Source organism: Lathamus discolor, chromosome 5 (assembly GCF_037157495.1).
Source record: "Lathamus discolor isolate bLatDis1 chromosome 5, bLatDis1.hap1, whole genome shotgun sequence".
In the NCBI taxonomy this organism is placed as follows: Eukaryota; Metazoa; Chordata; class Aves; order Psittaciformes; family Psittacidae; genus Lathamus; species Lathamus discolor.
Genome location: NC_088888.1, coordinates 52277269 through 52294414, shown reverse-complemented (window position 1 = coordinate 52294414; position 17146 = coordinate 52277269). Strand labels below are relative to the sequence as shown.

General features: G+C 38.0%; 1 protein-coding gene across 1 annotated transcript in view; it reads left to right on the top strand.

Annotated features, from left to right (window-relative positions):
• The first annotated feature begins 2340 nt into the window (after nucleotides 1-2340).
• ENPP3 (ectonucleotide pyrophosphatase/phosphodiesterase 3) overlaps nucleotides 2341-17146 on the top strand; it is a 37934-nt gene continuing 23128 nt past the window's right edge. Inside the window, exons 1-8 of the mRNA XM_065680859.1 lie at nucleotides 2341-2510; nucleotides 6361-6439; nucleotides 8532-8654; nucleotides 9654-9779; nucleotides 10708-10768; nucleotides 12668-12765; nucleotides 15354-15433; nucleotides 15997-16116. Coding sequence (XP_065536931.1) covers nucleotides 2394-2510; nucleotides 6361-6439; nucleotides 8532-8654; nucleotides 9654-9779; nucleotides 10708-10768; nucleotides 12668-12765; nucleotides 15354-15433; nucleotides 15997-16116 — 804 coding nt within the window. The 5' untranslated portion in view covers nucleotides 2341-2393. The remainder of the gene's footprint in view (nucleotides 2511-6360; nucleotides 6440-8531; nucleotides 8655-9653; nucleotides 9780-10707; nucleotides 10769-12667; nucleotides 12766-15353; nucleotides 15434-15996; nucleotides 16117-17146) is intronic.

Sequence of the window (17146 nt, the reverse complement as noted above, 5' to 3'; positions counted from 1 at the left end):
TACTGTATATTAGAGTCTAATGATAGTGGCTGCTGTTTGCTGTAGCGCTTATCATCTTATTCTGCTGTGCTGAGGAACATTTCTGTAACAGCGCTGACCATGTGATTGGGCTGGCATATGGCCAAGGCATTGCTTCTGTTCCTGTACTGCTGTAGGAGGCATGCTGCAACTCCAGTCTGAACTCCAGTCAAAGGGACTATGACCTGTAACTGCATGCTGGAGCAGATACACCCCAAACTGTCTGTGGCTGTGGATAGATCCACAGTGGAACAGGTACAGTCATGAATCATAAATTCAGGTAGGTTGAAAAGATCCTTAAGGTCATCAGGTCCAGCTGTTAACCCAGCACTGCCAAGTCCACCACTCAATCATGTCCCTAAGTACCACATCTATGTGTCTTTTAAATACCTTCAGGGATGGTGAGTCAACCACTTTCCTGGGCAGCCTGTTCCAGTGCTTCACAACCCTTTTGGTGAAGAACTTTTTCCTAATACCCAATCTAAACCTCCCCTGGCACAGCTTGAGGCCATTTCCTCTTGTCCTATCACTTGTTACTGGCGAGAAGATACCAGCACCTACCTTGCTCCATCTTCACTTCAGGTAGCTGTAGAGAGTGATAAGGTCTCCCCTCAGCCTCCTTTTCTCCAGACTAAATAAGCCCAGTTCCCTCAGCCACTCCTCATCAGACTTGTGCTCTATAACCTTCACCAGCTTCACTGCTCATCTTTGGGTCTGTTCCAGCAACTCAATGTCTTTCTTGTAGTGAGTGACCCAGAACTGAACACAGTATTCGAGATGCAGCCTCACCAGTGCCGAGTACAGGGGGACAATCACTTCCCTAGTTCTCCTGGCCACATTTTTTCTCATACAAGCCAGGATGCTGTTGGCCTTCTTGGCTGCCTGGGCACACCGCTGGCTCATATTCAGATGGCTGTTGACCAACACTCCCAAGTCCTTTTCCTTTTCCACTAGGCAGCTTTCCAGCCAAGGGAAGGTGCTGTAGCCTGTGTATGAATTCATGCCAGAATGTGGGCAAGGGAAGGAGTTCATTGCAGTTTTAAACTTTATGGCTTCATTCAAAAGGACCAGATATAGTGGCGATTGTAATGGATATAACTTAAAGTTGTAACCTGTTTTTTGTGTGTTATAGGTAGTACTATAGCAAAAATCACCTGAACAGAGGACAATCCTCACAAGAAGCCCTGCTGGTGTGACCCAACCTGAATAGGTTTTGGTAGCCAATAACCCCACTACACACTGTCTTTCCTGTCCTGAGCAACTACTGTAACAGATGATGTCCTGGTCTTGAAAGAAGTGAACTCAATGGGCATATTATGGGCATTTCCATAGTCTAAAGGAATTATATCTGTCTGCATATGAAAGGAGGTGTGTGTGTGTGATTAATGGAGATGTATTGGATAATGTGGGACCTGAGCGTGGCACAAATGGTAGAGAATAAGGGGTAGAGACTGAACTGTTTTGGTCTGTGATGGAGTTTTCTTCATACCAAGTCATATAGTGCTATGGGTTTGTTTTTTGTTTTTTTTTTTTCTTAATTACAGATATTATAAATTTACTTTATTATCAGTTACAGCTCATGCAGTGCTTAAGTTTCAAATCCGATCCACATTTGAATAGTTACACCTGCATAGCCTAGTAGGCTATGAAGGTGCATTTTTGTAACAACCAACCAGTAATGCAAAAAAGACACAACCACCAAATTGAAACCCAAATAATTTCAAATTGTTCTTAAACAAAACCTTTTTATTTTTTATTAAAATTGATTTGGCTATATGCACTTAGTTTTTAAGGTGTACATCTATTACTACTGAAAAAAAAACCCCAACCATACAGCAAGCTGAAAGAAGTATGTGGCAAAGATGTATTGAAACTAAATGGGAGGAATCCTCTGGTGCTAAATAAGGCAAAGCACCTGAAAATAGGCTTGACAGAGCAGGAGTTAAGAAACTGTTTACTTTCATATTGGTTTTGTCTGATATATTTAACACTCTCTTTGAAGATAACAAATATTCTAGATGACAAGCTTTTAACTAAATAGTTGAGTACTTGAATTTGTGTCATTTTTGCATTTTATTGCTTAGCAACATATTTCTCCTAATCTCCAGTTAAGAGTTTACTTAGTGCCATTCTTATCTTGTTATGTGACAGACAGGTTCTCCGTACACAGATAATGCTTTTCAGCCATTGACCTTTCAGAATGGTTTTCCTGCTTTGGCTTCATGCAACCCTATTACTGATGCAAATGCTAGGATCTCATAAAAAAACTATGAACAAAGTGCATACACACTCGAAGCAGGAGTAGGAGCCTTTTAGTCGCAGCTAACCCAGCTGGGGAGGCTGAGGAACGGAGCCCAGAGGCAGATATCAGCAAAATGGAGCTTCAGGATCATATTATCAAGCATCAAAGCAGACATTTGGATGAGGTGTATTTAAACCCAACAAACTATGTGAAGAAACAAACCCTCCTGAAATACAAAGTCATCTGCGCTGTAAGTACGTGCTGTTCTTCAGGGCTGCTAGTTTAACAATTCTCAAGTTGCAGGATTTTTAGAAGTTTCATTGTATTGATCATTCAGGGTAGCTTGATAATTGGTGCTTAAAGTTTTACTGCATGAATGCACTGACTTCACCGGCAGATTTCTGAAGTTCTTCTGGTACTTATCAAACAAATTGTTTGTTTGCTTTGCTTTCTGACAGTTAACTGCACTTTTTGTTTTACTGCCCTAATCTGACAGTTCTTTTTCACAGCAAACACATTGCTTCAATACTTTATTGTATACGTTTGTTTAAAACTATGCGCTTGTGGCCAAAGCAGCCACAGTTCCTTTTTGCTTACTTTTTTATCTTTGGATTTGTCATTAACAAACCAGAACATGTAGGCAAAGTGTTGGTGAAAAACAGTCAGGAAGCAGGGCATGGGAAAAACCGATGAACCGTTTTGGCTGTCTTGTATATGATAAAGTGTAGCGGTTTCGTTATGCTTTTAAAATCTTTTGTTGTAGCCAATACTGTTTTAAGCTTCTGTTGGTAACCACAAAAGATACAATCATTAGTGTATATATGTATGTGTATACGTTTGCACAAGCTCTTGCATCTGTAAATTGGAATTTAGAGAAAATGATAACTACTGATTTTATTAAAATTCAAAACTTAATTTTGGAAACAGCACTATGAAAGAGAGACAAGTTACAATATTCTTTAGCTCGGTGTCATCTGTACAACTGGACATTGTACAACTTCCTATTTAATGCTGCATTGAGCAAGGATTGCATAACGTATGAGGGAAATACTGGAAATTGAGAAAAAAAGAAGATAAAATGGCAAAAATTCCTTCCTTAATTCTTCACTAAAAATAAATGAATAATGAGGAACAATGTGGGAAAACATGCCTAACTATAAAGGAAAGTAATTTATACTTTCAAGAGGTACTTGGAAGAGTAAAATGAGAAATATAAGTATCCTAAAACTTATTAATTCTTTCAAATACATTAGTTTCGAATGCCTACCTGTATGGAAAAAAAAGGCAAAGCAACAAACCAAAAATCTAAATATTGGAAGTGTAAACTGTTAATATCATTCCACACCATTTATTTACTTCTTTATTTTAAATAAACTATATCCATGAAGTACTTCCTTGGCTACTTACAAATAGCAGTCACACTGTCTAATAAGTCCTCCAGGTAGCAGAGCGTATGCATTAGGAACAACTTTTTTATGAATGAGTAGACATAGTCATAGTATTATAGAACCATAGAATAGGTAGGGTTGGAAAGGACCTCAAGATCATCTAGTTCCAACCCCCCTGCCATGGGCAGGGACACCTCACACTAAACCATCCCACACAAGGCTTCAAACCTGGCCTTGAACACTGCCAGTGATGGAGCACTCACAACCTCCCTGGGCAACCCATTCCAGTGCCTCGCCACCCTAATAGGAAAGAATTTCTTCCTTATATCCAATCTAAACTTCCCCTGTTTAAGTTTGAACCCGTTACCCCTTGTCCCATCACTACAGTCCCTTATGAAGAGTCCCTCCCCAGCATCCCTATAGGCCCCCTTCAGGTACTGGAAGGCTGCTATGTGGTCTCCACACAGCCTTCTCTTCTCCAGGCTGAACAGTCCCAACATTCTCAGCCTATTTTCATACAGAAGGTGCTCCAGTCCCCAAATTTAGACATAAAATTTAGCTGTGGAAAGTCTGAGGATTTTAATAGGTGCTACCAATGTTATTTCATTTTAAGGATGAATGTCCCAAAATCAAGGGTTTTTCTGTAAATACTATAAGAAATGCAGTATCTCATCTGTACACCTTGGGTTTTGGGTTTTTACTTCATCTCTGTCATTGTTTGCAGTGGTGGAATGTTTGCTGTTGTAAGAATTGTACTTTCTACTTAGTACAATCTATTAATTTCAGTTACATATGTGAGTTTTAATGAAATTGCCAGGTGAAAACATAGTGAACTTCAAGGTGAAGAATGCATTTCCTGGTAACTGGGCTTATCTGTACTCAGTGAAAAAAGACCTGTTAGGTTACCTTGGTAGTGTTATCTTCCCTGCCCAGGAACACTGGTTGTCAAATGTGACCTCTTGTGTCATCTGTACAATGATGTGCCAAAATGTGGCCTGATTCTCCATCTTTGCTGACTGGATGTAGGATTAAACTGCTACCTTCACACCTGGGGTCTCTTTTTGAGGGACTTCAGCATTTGTGCCACTTTGGGCAATCTGTCCAAACATGCTTATCTCACCTGTCTCTCTGACCCAGTTCTCTCACCAATTCCATTTCTGTTCCTGGTTTGAGGGTATTTCTCTTGTACAAAAAACAGGGAGTGAGCAGCTGAAAGAAAGTAACTGTGGGAGAGAGAAAGCATGAAAGAAGTAGCTTTTGCGTTGCTGGTGTTTGGTGTTGCTTGGAAAAAATCAGTGACACAAGGCTGAAGAGGGTGGGCAGCAAGGGAGAAACAGGAAATTCTTGAGCACAGTTGCAAGGAACATAGCAGCAGGAGGAGAAATTGTGGGGTCTGTAAGAAGCCCCTTTGCGTCAGTCCAGAGGAAGAGGTATGTGTCATGCCAGGCTCACAGTTAAGTCTCCTAGTTGTCCCTGTTATAGAGCTAGTTGATAGTGTGCCACATTCCTGACTTTCTCACTTGTGTGCCTGGAGTTTTCTGAGCTATGGGAAGGAGAAATGTGTGCTTAGACTGTCCTGGTGTGGAGCTGCTCCATGGCCAAATGGTATGCCCACACCCAAGAGCACTCTTTGCTGCCACACTTATGCCTAGTACCTGCAAGGCAGGATGGGCATTGACAAAGAGCATATGGTGGTTTTGTGAGCAGGGATGTGCAAAAAGTAACAGGGTAGTGTATTTGCACTTGGTTATATCCTACCATACATTTTTTTCTCAGCTCCTTATAAGTGCTATAGTCTCAGTTAAGAGACTCCATTACAGTAATACTGCGCATGAGAGTAAGCCTCTCTTATTTCTGCCTTATTTTGAATCTTATTTGCTAGTGCCTGCTGGTCCCTGGATTTGTCAGGAGATGAAAGAAGGCTCTGACACAAAAATAAGGAGTAAACTGGAATGGTTTATGGTGCCCTTCTGTGATATGCATTTTCTTTTCCATCATTGCCTTAGTGAATATGAACATATGAATGTGCATGCCCTACGAAATATTCTTGAGAGGGTAGTCACTTTTCACTCCGCCTTTCAGCCAACATGTGTCGCCATTCATATTGAGTGCCTGTTAAGCTGATAGAGGTCTCCTCAGCTCTTTCCCTATCTCCCAGACCTTGTGCTGCTTTCTGTTATGGGGTTTCTTTGAGCTGTTTGTCTCTTTCTATGTGCCTCTTTCCCATCTCTGAGCTTGCTAATTTATTATGAGAAACTGGCTAGTGGTTGGAGATTTGACACTTGCAGCCCCAATCCAGCTGAGTTTCTTAAGAAATCCTGGAGAACGCTTTAAGAAAATATAGAAGGTAAATAAAGGAATTACCTTCTTTTTTACACAGATAAATAATTTGCAAACCGGGTAAATATGATGATTACTTCCTACTACCTTTTTCCCAGCAAAGATTTTCTGGATTGCAACATGGGACTGACAGTAGGTTAAAAGTGCGGTATTAAGGCGTTGGCTTGTAAGCAGTTCACAAGATTATCATTCTTGTGTTGGTCCTGTCTTCAGGCTCAGAATGTCTCCAATTTTTTGATGAACAAGTTCAGAGAAATTGGTAGTTAATAAGAAATCATAGGTTCACAAAAATAGTAATCACAAAGTTATTTCTAATAAACATAACATTTTATCACAATTGTGAACTTTAATTTTCTTGTGTCTATGTGACAGGTTCTGCTGTGTGCTTTGCTGGTTGTATCCCTGGGATTAGGTCTGGGACTAGGACTGAACCGTGGAGCTCAGGAGCAAGGTATGTTTATAATACTTTCAGCATAGTTACTGCTGAAGTTAGATCTGGTAAAATTTGCGATTGGCATAGTTCAGGTGGCTAATGTTATAACTGTTTATGAATTTTCTCTGCCAACTTAATTTCTATAAAACTATGGTAAAAAGGGGATAATAGTTTGATTAGGTGGAATGTAATTTCTTAATTAGAAAAACAAGCTAACGTTTTGAGGCAGGGTCAAAGCCCTATGAGAACAAACAAACCTCATGGTAAATAAAACACTTCCTTTAGAACCAAAAGAACAGTCATCTCATACTGGAGGATTTCAAGGAAGCATAGCCTCTTTTCATTCCTAATTAACACATATTGCACTTCTTTACTTACTTATTCATCACGTCTTAGCTCCTTCTGAGATCCTTCAATATTATGGGCCTAGCAAATAGGATGAGATGGAACTGCAATTGCTTTTGATAGTGCATATGTTGTATTACAACTTTCTGTGTGAAATATGTAGATACCAACAGCCTGAGCTTCACTGGCATTTACATGAAGAACTTGATCATAGTTGTAAGTGAAAGATGGCACCAAATTAGCATGTTAATGTTTTTGCAACTAACTGCAGGTGTTACAGAGCGACCTTAAATAGGGACTGACTAACTTTATTTCCTACTTTCATAACTAGAACTATTTGGAAAATATGAATTAGATACACACAATATTATGCTGCAGAGTGGGAGGTGAAGCCTCAGCCCTGAGTGGCACACACCTTTTTGCAGTTGCATTTGCTATGAAGGCAGTGGGAAAGAGGAGCAAAAGGGTTCACAGTCCATATATGTGCTGAGTCTTGTGGATGAAGTCAGGAGGACCTGGCAGTCTGTATGTTTAAAGATTAGCGCAGAGTTTGCATTTGGTGATGATAGTACAATTTATTCTGTTTATATATCAAAGTATATTTCCTTATAGCTCCTCTAATTTTACTGACTATTCTAAATAAAAGTTAATGAAATACTAAATTCCTGACCTTGCACAGTTATGTAAATGTTGTAAAGAAATTAGAAGCAAGAGTTGCCAATTATTTGGAGTATGAACAGTTACATTTCACACAGAGGAAAAGGGTTATATTTTTATATTTTCTGACTTAGACTCACCATTCTGTACAATTTTAAACTGGATAGACCATCTAAACAACTTTTAAGTTGTTTAAAAGCCAGTGGATAGAGGAAAAATGAAATACGCTAAACTTCAGCCAAAAAAAGCAAAGACAGACTGAATATGTACATTTGTGAGAAAATTTAGGTCTTCCTTGGCAGAACAGACTCCACTCATAAAACACTTAACCCTTAATTTCTTCTTCCCATCTCTACTTTTGACAGATACATTTATGCTCATTATATATATTGTTATTCTAATTATTTGTAAAGCTTTCTTGCATTGAACTATAGGTGTTGATACAAGCTCTTAAACTTCAAGATACAACATGAGAACTTTCCACATGTGAAACAAGGTGGCTAGCTTGAAAAAAATAATTTTACCTCTATGTGTTTTCTACACAATGGATATTAAAGCCCAAATTCTGTAGGCAGTGCACCTGCAAAGGCATGAACATTTTGGCAACTATAACCGAATTGCACCAGCAAATCTGAATAGTTGTACCTGTAACTGTCTAACACTGAGTGGACAAGAAAGCTGGAAATACAGGTGTTCAGGGTGCTTCAGACTATTTCTGCAGTACAAAGAATACAGACACAAGGCTTGTCATTGTGGAGGCTAGTGTGGAACTGCAGGTCTTGTCTGGAGATTTGGACTTGTCCTCAGGTGTCCTTGGGTGTCCTTGGGAGAGCCAGAGATTTCCCTTCACCCTGCACAAAGGTGTCAGAACTGTGGTGAGAAAATTTGTCTCTGTATCCAAGTCGAGGCCCTTCATTTGGACCCTTTTCTTTCTTTCGATTAAAACAACCAAACTTGCAGATTTTCAAGGGATGTTGTAGTAACTCGGGAAACAGATTTGGGAAATTACTCGGTACGTTTTTCCCCACAATCCATGCCTGTGATCCATTCAACTGACTTGTCTTGGACAGGGTTACCCAAGCACTCAGACTCTGCCTTCTCCTTACAGTCAGCTGCAGACACAAGTGCAATGAGCCACACAGGAAAGGGATGCCGGGCTGCCACTGCGACAGTGGCTGCAGGGAGCGGCAGGACTGCTGCTGGGACTATGAGGACACCTGCGTGGAGCCAAGTATGTTCCCCAACAGGCAGTGCTCACTGGTTGCCATTATTTTGGACTTGTTTTTTTTCATGTGATAGTCATAGGAAAGGAATAAATTCTTGTATTTACATGGATGTACAGAAGTTATGCCACATTCTGTCAGGGAGGGAAGGACATGTCAGTGTCAAGCTGCTTCTGAAATCTAATGGCTCTAGAGGGCCATAACTTGGTGGCCTGGCAGGACACAAAATCTTCCTGTGTCTTTTTCAAATCAGATTTCTGTATTTTTGTCCCCCGTGGATAACCAAAGCATTTGCAGTGCGTATTTCCTCTCCCAGTTAAAGCTATGGATGACTGTAAGCAGAAATTGCAGTTTATGTTTGACCAAGGCACCTCTTGCACTTTTGAAAATGCATGCATGTTCCCCGGTGAGGTGCAGTCTCCAGCCTCATACAGTGTTTGGTGAAGGCTCGGTGTCGGAGGAGTGCACTCATCTTCCAAGGGACTGGCCTACCTCTCCACTGAGGCCAGACTCCACTTACCCTTTCTGCTTTCCTGGCAGCTGCTTGGATGTTTTGTCATCCTTATCGCTTCTTCTGCCTGCTTCAGCCAAAACCATCTCTGTTCTTGCTGTCTGCTGGGACTTGCACGCAAGAGCTGGAAAAGGACCCATTTCCTCCTCTTTGTTTTGTGTAGGAGAAATATGGGTTTAATTATTTATTTATTTTTTTTTGTATTCCTGGAAGGGTGGAAGGCGCTGAAGAAAGTGACTTTGGGAACCTTTGTAAAATAAATTATTCTGTGACTCGGTGTTACCATTCAATGGCTGCAGAAATAAGCTTTATGTGTTAAATGAAATCTTGAGTTTTCCTTTCAAAAAAAAATTCTAAAGCAACTCAAGCAGGACATGTAAATTATAGTTTAACAAAAACTTTTTTGTTTTCTTTGCCTGTTTGTGGGATTTCCACATACAGGAGTTTACATAAAGTTCTGTGAACTGAATCATAATCTTTTTCTTCCAATTTTGAGCCCAATCTTGGAGATGCACTAATTTCCGTTGTGGTGAGACACGGATACCTGGAAGTTACTGTTCCTGTTCTGATGACTGCTTGCAGGAAAAAGACTGCTGTGTAAACTACAACAGCATTTGCAAAGGTAAATAAAAAGTCAAAAAGATTTACGTATAAATAGTCCTGTGAAATAAATATATATGCAAACATGGCAAATATAAAGGTGGATGCATTTGTTTCTCAAGACTAGAGTCTTACAGTGACATTCTGGAAAATGAAAATATTTTGAAATGAAGCTTTTGATATTTTTGACTGGGAAAAAGTTTCTGAAGAACAATGTGAATGTGTGTCCATCATAGAAAAGACAAAATGTTTTGAATATTGCCGTAGTGTACAAAATGAGATGGTTCAGGATTGTTTCTTTTCTATTAAAAATAGATGGAGGCATGTTTTCTGTTTTAAATTTCATACAATCCAAAGTACACATTGTAGTACTTTGTAGTCTCTAAAGTCTCCCATCCTTTTTATTAGCAAATATTTTTCAGATTGGGTTTCTTATTTTTTACTTATTCTGAACACCTTTGTTCATGCCTGATTGTTTCATACAGGCTCCAGCTAAACACAAGGAATAGCACTGGTAAAATCATATTATAGGAACGATGCCTGAGGAGTATACTGGTGGCTTGAAACAGAGTATTTGTTATCAGAATTCCTTAATATTGTGAGGTGGCAGATATTTCAGGCACTTTTGCAAAATTATATTTGTCAATTAAATGCAAATTAGGCTAAACTGTCATAGTGATTTCTTCTTCATTTTATTTATTTGCTTGTCTGTGTAGTATATGCCGTGTTCTTACAATTGTAAGCATTAGCCCTTTCAGGGTTTGACGGCAAACCTATTATAGGTTGCAGTTAATGATTTCAAAAGGCATTTTTAGCCCTGAGTTTCTATAAATCCATACTGGAGCAGAAAAAAATACCAGGAAGAGCTCTAAAAAGATCAACTTGGAAACTTCTTTGTTGTTTGCATGTTGGGTTTAATACAAACTCTGTATTTTCTTTTGTTCTTTTAGGTGAAATCCCTTGGGTAGAAGAACCATGTGTACCACTTGAAACTCCTCAGTGTCCAGCTGGGTAGGATAAAATAATTTTGTCTTCTTAGCAGATAAAATCATTGTGATGGTGAGAATTACTCCAATGGCCTGAAGCAGGTCTTTGTGAGATTTTCATATTTACTGAGAATAAGGTTCCTGCTTTAAGGAATATTCAGTAGAAGCAGTTTGTGGCAAGCAATGATTTTTCTTACTAAAAACTTTATCATTTTGTTGCACATGCATTTATCATTTACTGTTCAGAGCAGAGTGCAGGAGTTCAAATCCAGATTGAAAGTCAGTCTGCAAAGACCTGGTAAACTTGTTAAAGTTATCTAGAGTTCACGTATAGCAAATTGTTCATAGTCCATTTTATGTTACTATATTGTATCTGTGATAATTCAGATAAATCACCTTATGCAAGCTGTAATAACTGTTAGAATCTGTGACTGCAGTTCTTTATCTAGGTAACAGGGGTTTTGTTTTGTTTTGTTTTTTTGCTTCAATTTTTTTTACTCCATTTAATTTCAGATTTAAATCAGGAACTGTTTGATACAAACTGTTTTTATATAAAGTATTGGTGCCACTGTAGTTCTGTGTTTTGGAAAGACCATTGAATAAGAAGCAAACTGTAATAGTGATTACTATAATCATGGTATAAATATGTAAGTTTTTTTTTAAATAGCCATCACTAAAAGTATTATTCAAAAAATGGTTTGGAGTCAGTTACCAGTAACTTCATTTTATCAATCATTTTCTCCCCCATTATTTCCAGGCTTATTTAGAGAACCATCCCTATAAATTAAAAATAGTTTGGGTTTTTATGTTTCTTTATATGTTTCTAAGGAGACTGTGGAATATATAGTGATAGTTAACAAAAAGGCTGAATCTGCAGCACTAGATGACTTGGTGTCACTTGGTGTTATGAAAAAAGGTGCTACATAACCAGCACTTCGTAACTACTAACGCATTTTTACTAATAGCAGTCCTTTTAGATTGGTTAAGAGAAAACATGTTTAATAACTTTGAAGTTTATTTTCACAGCTAGCACTTCCTAGTTAGAATTTTTATAATAAGAATTTTAAAACTGTTCTAGAGATCAGCTGCTTTTATGCCTGTTTTATCATATCTACTGTATGAAGTCAGATCTGAGGCTTTTATCCTTGTTTCTTTACAAAAAGTCTTACCCTAAGTGTATTAGCAGGTGCTGCATTCCTTCTGTAGCTTTGAGTTCAGTTTGTCGGGGGCCTTGAGGCAAAGAAATATTCTCCAGCTCCATGAGAGCTGGGAAACTTGAAAGGTATAATCCATGAAGAACATGGACTGCTTAGTGATGTCTTCATAAAGGGAATGTGGTAGAGTAAGGTGTTAGCTCAAACTTGGCATTGCAAAGAGATTATGTTTCTCAGCACTGAGGCTAATTGACCCTAACTGCTTGCTGGGTGGCTGCAGTATTTTTACAGTCTTTGTGCAGCTGTCCTAGAAGATTTTTTAAGATGCATTAAGGGACAAGAGACAAAATTCAGCCCATTACAATGTACAGGGGTACTTTAGCTGTTCTATACTCTAGATTTGTACTGGGAGGCTAGTCTGCTGCATTTGTATTTATTCGTATTTGTAATTAAATATTTGTAAGTAAAAGATTAACAAAACCTAATTTCTTTTTCTATTTTCTATATGTATTGAGTAGCTTGGTTTTATTCCACCAGGTGTTTTTTGTTTCTTTGTTTTGCTTTGCTTTCATTTTGTTTGTTTTTCAGGAGGATTATATATTTGCTTTCAAAATTGAACTCTGTTTATCGCTCCCTGTAATGTTAATTTTGAGCAGTACATGGAAATTCAAAATCCTGCTTTTAAAAATAGAATCTATATTGTTAAAGATCTCAACAAGTCACAAACACTCCAAACTCCTTTACAATGACAAACTCATATTTTCTTGTAGGTTTGATCTGCCACCCCTTATCCTTTTTTCAATGGATGGGTTTAGAGCAGAATACTTGCAAACATGGAGTTCTTTGCTGCCAAATATTGAAAAACTCAGTAAGTTACCAAGAGTGCTTTGACTGTTTTCTTCAGAAATCTGCATGGAACCTCTCCAGTCCATTTTACTGCTGTCATGCATATGTGTTGCTTATCAATAAGAAAATCACAAATCAGGTCCCCCTCATCCGTTGAATATTTTCATTATTATATGTTCTACAGTAATTCTTACATTTGAGTGCACAGCACATGTGGGTTTTTTTGTACAAGGCTTTTAATGCTGATCAGCAGTTTTTAATTAAATAAATGGTTTGAAATATACTTTCAGATCCAGTTTAAGACTGGGAAAAAAAGTTCCAAAGAAGGATTTCCTGCATTCTCTGTTCTTCATTGAAAAATTCTAGCTGATAAAATCATCATTAGCATATAATACAAAGAGAAAATCCATTGGGTTATTGGGAAATTTTCCTCAAAGATGCACATTTTCAAGTCAGGTATTTTAAGATGTTAAAGAGAGCCTGCATATTTAAAAGTATGCCAGTGAATATTATTATGTTAGACTTAAACACAAAGTAATTTATGTATTGGTATAACTTAATATATTGATATGTGCAGCAAGGTTCAAGTAACTGCTTCCCAGTATTTGTTAATATTGGGAGAAAGACTAAACAGAAGGCTTGTGCTATAAAGGGCTCTAAAAAGTGAAACTCATTATTGCACCCTTAAAATTTCCTGAGTATTTTAGATGTCAGGCCTCAAGATATTTTGTATCTGGACAAAATGTCTGATTATTTATTAATTTCTTCTCAGCAGCAGTAGTTCTAAATTGACAGTGTTTGCATCTGTTCTGAATATATCATATTCTATGTCCATTGTGATGATTTGAAAACTTCACATGGATGTTACAAAGTAGTACATTTTACTGAATGGTTTGTGGATAATAAGGTTATCCAGAAGATTGAACTTGAAGCACTGTGCAACCCTGAATACATGTGCAAATGTCTTGTTCTTTGATGTCATTGTGACTTTGGAAGGAACTTTGGAATAAATCATGTATGCAGAAGTCAGTGCTCAGTCTTTTGAAACAGGTGAAAAGAAAATACCAAACTGACAAAAGGCATGAAAATCATGCTATGTGTATGTTTCCACAAATCCTTTCAAGCAAGAACAGATCTAATTCAGTATTACTCATATTTGTGATCAATTGTAACAATTTCCTGTGCACATTCATGCTTATACTTCTCAGAAATCTACAGTGGAAAGGAAACGGAAATTCTTTGCAAAAGAAAAAATGTAACTGATTTGTAGCATAAAATATTTCCTTGCTATTAACTCCATTAACCTAGGATTTTCCGTAGAGCTAATCAAGATAATTGTTATAGGATACTTACACTATGAATGTAGCTCTTTCACCGTTCAAGAGAAACCCATGAAAAATTATGGTGATTTTCTCATGTACTTATCAATTATTCAGCCTTCTTTAAATGCTCTTTAAACTTTTTTTTTTTTTTCCTGTGCAATACTGGAACAGTTTTGTTGAATAATTTCAGGCTTTCGTTGCTCAGTTCGGATGGTTTAGTTAAAATCCATTTCTATTCTTTGCCTGAAACATTGTACAAAGAAAAGATTGTGTACGACTGTGAACCAAATAATCATATGACTAGAGCTTAATGCAGAACTGTTTCTCCACATCAGTTAGATTTAAAAATTACATTAAGGCATCTTCCAGTCTTCACACCTTTGTTTTGTGGGTAAATAACTTGGATACTGTGATGGATTTAGATATTACAGATATTCAGGCATAGTAGGTGCCTTAAATTGCTGAAAAAATGCACTATGTTTGGAGATAAAATAGGATACCTAAGTTGAGATTCAATCCAGAGCAGGACACCTGCATTTAGATGTGTTCTTGGAGGTAGGTGTCTGCATGTGAGATGTCTGCATGCTCACTGTAGTCAGTTCGTTTATGGTTAGTACAGTCTATACAGCACAGTGCAAGAGTGAAGAGAGCAAGTCAGCTCAACCAACAGACAGAGTGCCACAGGACAAATTGTTGCCTTAACCTCTGTTTCTAGTATTCTTCAGAGTGCTGTGCCATATTCTAGGTGGCCTCTAGCAGCTGTGACAGAAGAACACAGATCTCCTAGTGTTCTTGCATCAAAACTGCCAACTTTCATGCAGATATGTTGGATATCAGAGGATATCTTAAATGGTACCGGACTCCAGTGCTAAAGCAACTGAGTCCTTCCCATATATTTGGTCACCAGAGAGCTCTCCAGAATACCTTGCCTGGGCTGACCAAAATGCCATTTTGGATCTCAGAAGTATCTGAGACACTCATTTGTGTTGGCAGACAGCATGTAGAAGCAGTATCTGAATTCCAGGCAGGATCATTAAAGCTGTCTCAAAGGGCCCTTGGCATCTGAATGCTGCTGAATTGAGTGTCCAGGATCTATTGACTGCAACGGGGTGGTAAGCCTAGCTCACAAGAAGACACCAAAATGTCTGCATCTTAATTTGAAGCCCCATTTCTCTTCTAATCCCACAGTGACTGACTCTGGTGATTATTTTTTGTTTGGTTTTAAGACTGTTATTCTTTAATTAAAAAAATGTAAACAAATTTATATTAACTCCATGATCTGTTGCAGAAACATGTGGCACACACTCAAAATACATGAGAGCTGTTTACCCCACAAAAACTTTTCCAAACCACTATACTATTGTCACAGTAAGTGAGAATTTGCTATTTTTCATTTTCACTATCTGGGTGACATAGGAAGGCTTTTTGGTGCCAATCTTTTTGTGGGACTTGGGGAAGCTAGAGGAGCAAAAGAGACAGATGCTGAGATAGTACATGCAGGCATGATCTATGTGTCTATATATGTAAGCTATCTGCTTCTGGCCTGTGAACCAGTCTCTCCTGATCTTTGTCAGTCAAATCTGGTATGGGTGAGCACGGGTGAGGACACAGACATTTGGTAAGAGTGGATGTTTGGGTTTGGCAGCTGATATACAGCCACATGACATATATGGTGCTTAATCTATAGCACGTCAGGTTTAAATGGGGCTGGGGAGAAAACAGGGAAACTCAAGGAAACTTGGAAAGGATTCTGAATTCATTGGCAGGAGGAGTATGATGATCTGTGTGAGTTAGGAAAACATGTTCTGCTTCTGTGATAAAACAGGTCTAAAAATAGTTGCAACCCTGCAGCAGTGTGCATTGCAACATACTTCGGGTTCCACTCAATTTCAAGATTCAGCATTTTTTTTTTGTTTATTTTCATTTTTCAGGGATTGTACCCAGAATCTCATGGTATTATTGACAATAACATGTATGATGTAGACTTGAACAAGCATTTCTCACTTTCGTCGACAGAAAAATTCAACCCTTCATGGTGGAAAGGGCAGCCAGTAGGTTTATTCCTCGTCATGGTATTCTTTATGTCTAGAGTGCCTCATGTGCCATATTATAAAACAAAATGAGAATAAAATGCAAAGCTATGTGATATATTTGCAGTATGTGCTAATTGTCCTGTGGGCTTCATATCATAGGCTGCTTACAAAACAGTTTGCTATCTGCTTATATTATGAAAGTGAAAGAAATCTTAAAATGTTAATACCGAGACTTAACAATTTCACTTAATGTGGCAGTTAGTAAAAAAGACATATATTTTGGGTAGTACTGCAGTGGATCTCTTGCCATAGGAAGCTCCAGTAAATTTTGGATATGGTTTTATTGTGGGATATTTTTTTTCATTTGTCTTTTCACAACTAGCCACAAAATGAAATCTGAGAATCTGCTTCCAAGTTATATTCATTTATGAATACATATACAGAGTCCAGGCATATGAAAGCAAGGAAGAGAAGAGCAAAGAGCTGAATTTCCAGCAAAATGAACACATATAGTAATTTGTGGCACATTTCATAATAAAAACCCCACCCTGTTGTACCTACAGTTATGATTAATATTATGTATTTATTGGAAATATCAAGCTACTATTGATATATTTATTTACATGTATGTGTATTTGTGTATGTGTGTATATATATGACTATCTTAGGACATTGACCACCTCTCTAGGAAGCCTGTTTCAGTGCCTGACCACTGTAAAGAAGTGTTCCCTAACGTAAATTCTGAACATTCCTGATGCAGCTTTGAACCATTCTTCCACTGACATTTGTCATAGGAGAAAAGAACTTGTTGCCAATTTTGGAAATACTTATATAATTTATTTCCTACGTTGAGAATACCCAAGAAATGGAAACATTCTGGCTTCCATACTACTAATTTTTCTACAGAATATATACGTTAAACAATCTGCAAATCAGATACAGTCATTAAGCAGCTGTGTGTTGTGTGAAAGAAGAAAGAGAGATGCATGCTTGCAGCCCATATTTCTGATCCAAGTATGTATTTTTACTTTGGTGATCTGAGGACTTC